The sequence below is a fragment of the Microtus ochrogaster genome, chromosome 7, assembly GCF_000317375.1.
Source record: "Microtus ochrogaster isolate Prairie Vole_2 chromosome 7, MicOch1.0, whole genome shotgun sequence".
NCBI classification, from domain to species: Eukaryota; Metazoa; Chordata; class Mammalia; order Rodentia; family Cricetidae; genus Microtus; species Microtus ochrogaster.
The window spans coordinates 5,783,043-5,793,850 of NC_022014.1; the positions used below are offsets into that span (position 1 = coordinate 5,783,043).

General features: G+C 50.8%; 1 protein-coding gene across 1 annotated transcript in view; it reads left to right on the forward strand.

Moving 5' to 3' along the window:
* C7H16orf96 (chromosome 7 C16orf96 homolog) overlaps positions 1-10,808 on the forward strand; it is a 29,398-nt gene that overhangs the window by 4,296 nt on the left and 14,294 nt on the right. The window contains exons 2-7 of the mRNA XM_005350237.2: positions 6,406-6,510; positions 8,685-8,765; positions 8,930-9,016; positions 9,098-9,313; positions 9,608-9,875; positions 9,906-10,514. Of these exons, the coding sequence (XP_005350294.1) occupies positions 6,406-6,510; positions 8,685-8,765; positions 8,930-9,016; positions 9,098-9,313; positions 9,608-9,875; positions 9,906-10,514 (1,366 nt within the window). The remainder of the gene's footprint in view (positions 1-6,405; positions 6,511-8,684; positions 8,766-8,929; positions 9,017-9,097; positions 9,314-9,607; positions 9,876-9,905; positions 10,515-10,808) is intronic.

Consider the following 10,808-nt stretch of genomic DNA (forward strand, 5'->3'; position numbering starts at 1 on the left):
TGTGAGGTTCTCTGCAGACTCCCCTAGGGTGATGGTTTCTGCAATGATTTTAGGAGAAAATTGGCTCCTAACAGGTATCCTTGGAGGAGAGAAGGTGTCAGATTCCCCTAGTGCTGGGAACAGAACTTAGGACCTCTGTAAGAACAGTCAGTACAGTTCTTAATCGCTGAGACGTCTTTCTAGGCCCAATTCTAATTCAACTACACTGAGACAGGAGGTAAAGACAGGAAAACTCTCAGCAATCAAGGGCCAGCTATCGCATCATACAGACCAGTAATGAGACTCTGCCTCAAAGAGGTGGTAGGAGAGGTAACATCTGAGGATGACCTTTGGCCCCCATATGCCCAGTACATGTACACACACACACACACATACCTGCACCACACACACCTGCACACACACACACACACACACACACACACACATACACACCATAGAAAACACACAAAGCTTTTTGTTTTAGCTTTTGTTTTTAGTTTTTTGCTTTTTGAGACAGGATTTTTCTGCATAGCTCTGATTGTCCTGGAACTCTCTCTGAAGACCAGACTGGCTTCGAACTCACAGAGATTTGCCTGGTTCTGCCTCTGGAGTGCTGAGATTAAAAGTGTGTGCCAGCTGGGCAAGGTGACGTCTGTGAGGGCCAGGTGTATGGTGCCAGGTCAGGACTGGGAGTGAAGCCATACCGAGCACTGGGAACACTTTTCTTCTATGCTCTGCTGGTCTGTGAGGCCTGATGGCTAGAAAAGCCCAATGCCAGAGAGACGTGCAGAATAACCATCACCAATGGGAGGGTTCAGATGCAGGAAGGGCTCTTCCCACCCCCGGTGTGGTCAGAGTCACTAGAACCTCCTCCAGTTTCCTAGCAAGGCTCAGTCAGACGAGAGCCTAGACTGGGCGTCAGCCACGGGGGCTGTTGGGAGTGAACTCTTCAACGCTGGAGTCCGGAGAGAGGATTAAGGCAACACCATGCCCTACCTACCATCTCAGTGTCCTATCTCCTGCCTTTCTGGGGCCTCACACTGTCCCACTGCTTTATCCTGCCTGCCCCTTTGCTCCCTGCCCAGGAAAACTGAGTGCTCACTGTGTACCCCGCGAACCCCACTCTGCCTCTGCCGCACCTCTTAGCTAGGCAGCTAGCAATGAGGCTGAGTTCATTAGTTCTGGTTTCCAGGTGGAAAAGAGGAGGCACAGGTTAACCGAGCAGATGAGGTCATCATTGCAGGTCAAGATAGAGCAGCCAGTGAAAGCTGGTGGGGTGAGCAGGCAGGAGGGCACGGGTCTGGGAAAGGGAAGGGCAAAACAGAGTCCACAGTCAGCTTGGGCCATGTGAGTGCCCATTTCAAACCGGTGTATGGGGGTGGGGGGCTTGAATGTGTGGAGTGCTGGAGGGAGCAGGAGCCTTATCCAGCCAGCACAGCCAGATCTGACACCGGGCAAAAGATCGCAGCAACGCAGGAAGGAGTGTCAATCATCCTGCAGAAGGAAGGGGCTGCAGAGACAAGCTGTGAGAGACCATTTCTATAAAGTCTCTAGAAGAGACGAGTCCAGAGAGTCAGAGAGTGGATTGGTGGCTTCCAGGTAGAAGTGGCCTGAGGAGTGACTGCTATCAGAGAGGGGATCTTCTTCTCAAGGAACAAAATACCCTTAAATTATGCAGAAGGGTAAAAGAGACACATGTGTGCAGGAACAGAACAGAGCAGGTCCCTGGGCCAGCAGCAGCCTTGTTAGGCTCTAAGGTAACACTGCTAGAGATCAGGCTGTCCCTGGTAGCCTGGCCTGGGTGTGGATACAGATGTCAGAAGTGCTAGCCACAGCCTGCCTCCGTGGTCTTTCGGCCTGGTGAATAAGGGCTTCTAGAATCCTCAAGTGCCTGAGTAGCTGAGCAAGGTCACCTGTCCAACTCTGGAGAGGTCTAGTGGACAGGTTCAGACCTGCCAGTGAAACCCTCGGAGGACTGCTTGTACCAATAAGGAATGTCCCAGTCATTAGAGCAGGCTGCCTTGGACCCAACCTGATTGAAGTTGTCCAGGGTTACCACAGTGACCCATTGAAAGAAGTTGCCATGGTAGCGGGTGCAAGAACAAGGAGAGCTGCTTAGCTAAGTGTGTGCACACACCAGGCTGTGAGGAGGCTGTGAGGATGGCAGGCCGGACATCACAGAGATGCTGAGTCACCTCCACTGACCCTTCCACCCCCTTTCTTGGGGCTGGTTGGGTTACTGTTCCTCTTAGTAGTTAACCCTTGAAGGGTACAAGGAAAGACAGCTGCTCTCAGTACCCACTCCAGACAGGGCGAATGCTGCCGGGGAAACTAACACGGACCAACACCAGAGGGCTTCTGCTCCACGGTGGCCAAGAGGCCTGGGAGGGTCCAAGGTCTGTGCTATTGGTCAGCACATTTGTCCCACAACAAGACATTATTAAGCAGAGTTAGACTGTAGGGCTTCTCTACACTAGTACTGTAGATAATGTGGGTAGGATCATTCTTTGTGGCTTAGCGCTGTCCTGTGCATTGGAGGATGCTGAGTGACACCCATAGGCACCAGAAACCAGAAGTACTACCTGCTTATAGCAGCTGAAGACACCTCCAGACACAGCAGGTGCCCACTGACCCAAGTGGGGGCTGCTGGATTAGAAAACCTGGGCTTTCTGGGTAGTGGTGGTGCACGCCTTTAATCCCAGCACTCAGGAGGCAGAGGTAGGTGCATCTCTGTGAGTTCAAGACCAGTCTGGTCTACAGAGTGAGATTCAGCCCAGTTACACAAAAAAACCCTGTCTCGAAAAACAAACAAACAAACAAACAATAAAGAAAGAAGGAAGGAAGGTAGGAAGAAAAAAGGAAAGAAAGGGAGAGAGAGAAAGACAGAAAAAAAGAAAAGAAAACCTGGGCTCCAGGCTGGGTGTAACAGGCCTGTAACCGGAAAACTAGAGAGGCACGAGGATTACCTCAACTACAAGGTCAGTTTGGTCTACAGATCAGGTTCCAGGCCAGCTGTAGCTAGATAGCCAGACCCCAGTCTTAGGAAGAGAGGGAGGAAGGAAAGGAAAGATGAAGGGCGAGGGGGAGGGAGGGAAAGGAAAAAGAAAGAAGAAAACTGATCTTCCATGGCAGCCTCAGCCTTCCTTCCAGACTGTAACCCAGTCTGTCGTCAGCTCAGCCAGCCACGGCACGTAACACCGCCGCCCTGCGCTAGCGCCCTCTAGCAGAAGTTCCCCAAATTGCAGGCCCCTCCCTGACACACACCCTCTGTTTCTCACCTCTGGGAAAAGCTGCTGTTGGTCCCTGTCTGGCTGAAACCTTGGTTTCTTAGACATTCTGGCACCTGACCTTATAGGAGAAAATGAAGAATAGCATTAAGTCTTTGATATTAAGATTGTTCCAGAGGCAGAGGCAGATCTCTATGAGTTTGAAGCTAACCTGGTCTACAGAATGGGTTCCAGGACATCCAGGGCTATGTAGAAAAACCCTGCCTAAAAAAAAAAAAAAAGAAAAGTTCCAAACTCCCTATTCTTCTCCTCCTCCAACCAAAGCACACCTGTTGTATATCATGCAAATTAAAATGACTTCGACTGACTTGGATTAGGGTTGTACAGCGCTGCTTACAGGTGTTGGCTTAGAGAAAGGGTCGAGAGCTGTCGTGGGAACAGAGACACTTTGGACTCTGTTGTCACCCTTCCCACAGTGTAGTGAAGACTTTCCCGTTCTCATTGCCGTTCCCTACGGCTCTGGATATGGCTGTATCAGCTTGCGTGTGCTTTGGAGCCCCTTGGTGTACCTCTTAAAGGGACAGGGAGCAGTCACAGACTGGACAGCCATGCTTCTAGTGTCTGCTCCAGGCTGGTTAGGTTCCCTGAACTCAGCTCCCTCTCAGTCCTCGGGCAGAGGAAGACTGTGACCCTTTCTCCTGAGGCACCTGCTCTCCTAGATCCAGGGCACAGCCCATGCATGCGAGGCAGCATGCTGGGCCACGAAACAGACCCACAGATGGGAACAGAACCTGACTTTCACCTGTGGCCTTCACTTGGGGGCAGCTCAAAGATTCTTCCATCTTTTCCAGATAATTTTTTTGGTTTTTTTTGGGGGGGGGGGGTTCTTATTGTTGTTTGTTTTTGAGATAGGGTCTCATGTAGCCAAGGCTGTCCTCACACTTGCTATGAGTTGAGGATGGTCTTGCCCTCCTGAGCCCCCTACCTCCTGGTGCTGGGACTTGAGGTTACCTGGCACTTAGCTGTGTTTGTCGGGGGACGTTATTCCTGCCTGGCGTGTTTGGCCCCTGAGTGGCTGGAAGGCAGACAGGACAGAGGGATCCACAGACAGTGGGCTTTACACATCACATGCGGGCCCTCTGGAGAATGCTGCCCCACCACGGTAGATGAGGACTTCAAAACCCACCCCATCACAGCATTGGCACTTTGAACAGAGTTAGCAGTAACTCTTTGGTTTTTGGAGTCAGAGTCTCTCTGCGTAGCCCTGGCTGTCCTGAACTAGCTCTTGTAGACCAGGCTGGCCTCAAACTCACAGAGATCACCTGCCTCTGCCTCCTGAGTGCTAGGATTAAAGGCATGCACCACCACCGCCCGGCTTTTTCTTTTCTTACACCATCATGACCAGCGCTAGCTAATTTTGAGAGAGTCTTGTGTAGCCCAGGCTGGTCTCTTATGTAGCTGAGGATGGCCCTTTTGACTCTGCCTTCTGGTTTTGAGGATTGTGCCATCTCAGTGTTTTAAGATGGAAGTCTAAACCACTGCCTTGACATGTTGCTTGTTTAGTGACACCATCGCTGTCAGTCAGCTGCAACAAACGCCCCTGTGAGCTCTGCGCCTGCATCCAGCAAGTGTTAACGTGTTTGCTATCGGCACACCAGGTCACTGCTTTCAGAGAGTATCTTTTCCTGTTCCTTTATTTCCAACTTATTTATGCCTTTGAGTTTGAACTATGTCTCATGCCTGGAAACTTAGCATCCCTGAGGCAAAGGAGTCCAAGCTTCAGGTCAGCCTGGGCTACATAACAAGACCGCATCTCAAAGAAGGGAGAGGGGAGGCAGAGCTTTTGGGCTGAAAGAGAAAGAAAGAAGGAAAGGAAGAAAAAGAAACAGTCTCTTGGGCTGGCGAGATGCCCCCGTTGGTAATGTATTTGCCACGCAAGCACAAGGATATAAGTTCTACCCCTGGCATCCATGTAAAAAAAAGCTAGGCATGGGGTCTGCCTGTAATTCCAGGGCTGGAGATGCAGTCAGGAGGACCTGCTGGCCAGTCAACCTAGAGTGATCAAGGAGCCTGCTTCAAAAAATAAGATGGATGGTAACTGAGGAACCACACTCAGGTTGATCTCTGGCCTCACAGAGATACACCTACATACAGGAACACACACACAATAAGTGTCCTTAGATAGCAGGTATCTGAGTCTTCTTTTCCTTCCTTCCTTCCTTCCTTCCTTCCTTCCTTCCTTCCTTCCTTCCTTCCTTCCTTCCTTTTTTCCAAGACAGGGTCTCTCTGTGTACCCCTGGCTGTCCTAGAACTCTGTAGACTAGGCTGATCTTAAACTGGCAAAGATCAGTCTGCCTCTCCCTCCTGAATGCTGGGATTAAAAGTGTGTGCTGCCACCACCTGGCTCACTCTCCACCTTTCAGTGCAAAGTTCCATACATTTGCCCCGAGTATTGCTGTAGGTTCTGGCTTGTACCGTTCCGCTATTTGCTAAGCGTTAGTTCTACATTGGGACATCTATACACATTATCACTTTTTCCTTCACACCCATCTTAGAGCGAACAAATTAAAACCTATAAAGTCACAGATACAGTCCCAATCATTGTGAGCTGAGTTATGATCACATGCTGGGATCATACATCAAACATGAGTTCTGTTCCAGAGGTTACCTTGCTAGTACCGCCTTCCTCTGTCACCAACCAGCATCAGTCAGATCTTTGAAAATGTGAATTCACAGGGCTTGGGAGGCAGAGGCAGGAGATTTCTAGGTCAGTATGGGCTGTATAGTAAGTTCCAGGCTAGCCTGGGCTATGCAGTGAGACTGTGCCTCCAAAAGCCAGTCAGTCAGTAGGCAATTTTAAATAAAACTAAATAAATATGAAAATCTAGTTCCATCTCCCCTGCTTCTGACGCTCCAAGGCTCGCTGCTTGTGCTGTTTCTCTCAAGACCATTGTGGCAATATGTATCACACACACACACACACACACACACACACACACACGCGCGCGCGCGCGCACGCACATATGCACCCACACGCACTCGAAGCACTGATATCTTCGTGTTCTTTGCTAATCTGTGGGTACATTCATCTTAATTCTTTTGAGAACCAAGAGGATCCCCTAGCTGGCTGTCACCAAGAACTTCTGATGTGATTTAGCCCTCACGCCGATTCCAGGGTTTCCCCCTTTCCCCTCTTCAGATCATGAAGACTCTGCAGGACCTGCTCACCGACCTCCATTTACTCAAGAACACTGTTGAAACCCTCCAGAAGGACGTGGACATGATAAAGTACATATTTGAAAAGGTAGCCATCCCTCTACCCTTATCCTCACTTGGCATGCTGGTTAGACCTCCAGGGGCTAGGGCAGTAAGGAAAATTCTAGGCCTATCCTTAGGGAACATGACCATAAAGGGACGAGAAGGGTTTAACTCTCCCCAGCCATTTTCCTGTCCCCTGTCCTGAACCTCCTGTGGTACCAGCTCATCTTGACTTAGGATAAACAATAAAATTTATTGTTTTACTTCCTTTTTTTAAAAAATATATTTATTTAATATGTATACAGTCTTCTGCCTACATATATGCTTCAGGCCAGAAGAGGTCACCAGCTTTCACTACAGATGGTAGTGAGCCACCATGTTGTTGTTGAGAATGGACCTCTGGAAGAGCAGTCAATGCTTTTAACCCCTGAGCCACCTCTCCAGCCCTTGTTTTACTTTCTAAAGTGCTTAAACACGGTTTGTTTTTGAATTTTATGTGCACAGGTGTTTTGCCTGCCTGCATGGCTTGTGTATCACGTGTGTCTGGTGCCTGCAAAGGCCAGAAGACGGTGTCAGATCCCCTAGACCTGAAGATGCAGACAGTTGTCAGCCACCATGTAAATGCGGGGAGGTTTCAGGTTGTCCAAGAGTTAGCAACTCCAGAACTCGGTGTCACCAACTTTCCTCTCATCGCAAGCACACTCCACGCTAAAAAGCAGGAAGAGCCAGCACAGGCACAGTTCTTATGTAACTCCATCCACCAGCCTAAATGCAGCCTAGCCAACCACAGAGTAGCACAGAATCCCTGGGGCAAGAGGCAGCAGCATCCAGACCGCAGCCGAAGAAATCAAACTGGATTCAGGAACCAGGTCTTCACTTCCAGGCCAGCAAAGTGGCCGAGGTGGAGCCACTGCCCCCAAACAGTGTGGTTTTTTGTTTTTTGTTGTTTTTTTTTTTTTTTCGAGACAGGGTTTCTCTGTGGTTTTGGAGCCTGTCCTGGAACTAGCTCTTGTAGACCAGGCTGGTCTCGAACTCCCAGAGAACACAGTGTGGTTTTAATGTAGCATTTGAGTCTCAGGCTGATCTGGAGCTGGGTCAGGAAGCAGGACGGTGAAACACTAGTGTCTTTGTTCGGGTTTCTATTGCTGTGATGAAAGACCATGACCAAAAAACAAGCCGGGGAGGAAAGGGTTTATTAGGCTTACATTTCAGCCTTGCTGTTTATCACTAAAGAAAGGCAGGACAGGAACTCAAACAGGGCAGGATCCTGGAGGCAGTAGCTGATGCAGGGGCCATGGAGGGGAGCTGCTACTGGCTTGTTCCCTATGGCTTGTTCAGTCTGCTTTCTTATAGAACCTAGGAGCAGAAGCCCAGGGAAGACACCACCCACTGTAGCCTGGGCCTTCCCCATTGATCACGAAATGAGAAAATGTCTTACAGCTGGATCTCAAGGAGGCATTTCCTCCTTCCTCTGATGACTCTAGCTCATGTCGAGTTGACACACAAAACCGGACAACTAGAAAGGACACCTTGGGGCAAGTCTATCTGAGCGACAATTCTTTCTTGGCCCACCTCTCGCAGTCATTGCTGTGCTCCACTTTCACCTGCTCTGGAGCAGGTCTCTAGTCACCTGGCCTCCGGCCCGATAGGTAGTAGAGAGTGACTTAGGGCCTCCCGCTCCACAGCACAGTGCTAAGATTGCGTGTCTAGTCTCTCTTGGTTTTATGCAGCGCAGGGGATAATCCTTGGGTCTCATAGATGCTTGGCAAGTACTTCACCACCTGAGTCATGCTGCCAGCTCTCCTCTTCAAGAGTCTTTTGTTTGTTTCGTTTTGTTGTGTTTTGTTTGTTTGTTTGTTTGAGACAGGGCTTTTCTGTGTAGCCCTGACTGTCCTGGAACTCACTCAGTAGACAAGGCTGGCTTCGAACTCATAGAGATTGCCTGCCTCTGTCTCCTGAGTGCTGGGATTAAAGGTTTGTGCCAGCACTACCCAGCTAAGATTCTTAATGTTCTACTCTTCCAATGTTCTGAAAAGCTCAGAAATTGTTGAAGGTGTTTAGCTCAGCACTTCCCAAACTTTTTTTTTTTTTTTAATCTATGGAACCCTTTTCTTTGCTTGGAAAATCCCGTCATTCCAAACTCACTTGCCTAATATGGTGAGAAGCAGCCAGGCTGAGACCAGAACCTGTACCCCAGCCTTGGATTATGGTTCCTGGCAGGTGAACCCAGAAAGAATGGAGCTTGTCTGTGAAGACTTGAAAATACAGAACCGGAAGTTGGGTGCCCTGCAGCGGGAAGTGGTGAGATTCTGGGATTCTGTTTCTTGCCCTAGGCTCTGGGGCTGGAATAGTTGTGGGGAACAGCACAGCCTGAAAAGGGTTTCAGGGAGCAAGAACTCATGTTAACAACATCCCCCCCAGCAGCCCAACCCTAGCTCACACTCCCTCTCCACCCTACCGCACAGGTTACCCTCCAGAACAAGGTTCGTGCTGTCCCCCAACCTGAGGACATGGTGCTCTGGAGTGGTCTCCATGAGGCCATGTTCACTCCGGTGAGTGGAGGAAGAGGAGGAGGAGGAATGGGACAAGGGGGTCATGAAACCAGCCGGTCAACTCGACCCCTTCCCCTACAGGGACCTCAGATGGAACTGGAACCATCCAAGACGTGGCAGAGTATGGCCTCTCTTCCAGAACCTACCTTGGGGCCGGCTGAGGATGGCGGCCAGACTGATGTCTCACACCCTACCCACAGCGCCACCCCTTTGGAGACCGTCCTGCATTTTGAAACCGCGGGAGTCCTTGAGGAGGATGCCTTCACCCAGGCTGCTGAGTTTAGTGCCCCCCAGGGGGTAGAGTATGCTCAGGTCTCCGTGTCTCAGTCCGGGTCTATAATTGCACCTGGACAAGGACCAGGGCCTAGTGGGAGACCTGGTCCTGTTTTCATCCCAGCCGCTTGGTCTAGACCTGGACTGGCTCCCCCAGGCGCATGGCCCTTACCACCAAGAGGCTGGCCTGGGGCTAATGCTTGGCCTATGTGGGATATGCGTACCTTCCAGCCTAGCCTAGGTCCATTTGTCCCTCTGGGTCAGATGTACAGGGCTCCTTTCCCAGGCATGGAACCTGGACCACCATGGCCTCCTCAGGTGTGGCCACGACACCAGATTCCTAAAGTAGGAGCCCGCCAACTTTCAGATGTTGAAGAAAGAGGGGATGAATCCGGATATGACTATGTCGAAATGTATCAGAAAGCAATCCCTAAAGATGGGGCTCCCCAGGATGCTGTTCCCGAGGAAGGGGCTCCCCAAGATGGTATTCCCAAGGAAGGGGCTCCCCAGGAGGAGACTGCCAAGGAAGAGGCTCCCCAGGTTGGGACTCACAAGGATAGGGTGCACCATCACAGAGTCACCAAGGGTGGAGCTCCCAAGCACAGAACCCACAAAGATGGGGCCCCCCGTGAGAGAGCCCCAAAAGATGAGGCTTCCCAAGACACAGTTCCCAAGGCCATGGCCACCAAAGATGGATCCCAGAAAGACATGACCCAAGCAGCACACCCTAAGGGCCCTCCGTCGGCCCTAAAGAAGCTGAAGTCCGCCATGGCGATAGCTGCAGCCACTGCTGCGGCCTATGCATCGGCAGCAAACACAGCTGCCCGGGCAGCCAAAGCTGCAGTCAAGGCAGTCAAAGATGTTCCTGCAGCCCAAATGGCTTCTTTAGCCTCAGCTGCGGCAGAGGGTGGGCCTTTAGGGGCCTTTGCAGATTTCCTGGGTGCAGGATCTAGCCGTGGGGCCACCGACTTCATGCCCTTCAGTGACGATGAGCTAGAAGACCTTCCTGAAGAGATCATATCATCACTTCTTCACCCCATGGCACCCAGATCAGTCCTGTCCCAGGCCATGGTAACTGCCATGCAGGCTGAGAGCCCCGAGGAGAAGAAGAGGGCTGTCCAGTACTCCATGAGCCACATAGCCCAGATGCCTATCAGGCACGATTCCCTCAAAGAAGAGTTTGCCCATCTGTCGACCAGCCTGCACCAGCGCTTAAATTACCTGGGTAGGCCTGGTCAACCCCGGGGAGGGCAGCAGAGGCTCAGGCCCTCCCTGTAGTCTGGCTCCTTAGGTTTCCTCAACAAGATCTTCATTCAAACTTTAGCCACCTGTCCCTTTGGCTTAAGCACTACTAGCCTCTTAATAATCTACTCTTTTTATAGTAAACATCCCCCTCCATTCCCTGAGTGCTGGAATTCCAAGTATATAGCACCATGTTTAGCTTCTTCTTTCTTCTTCCTCTTCCTCTTCCTCCTCCTCCTCCTCCTCCTCTTCCTCCTCCTCCTCTTCCTCCTCCTCC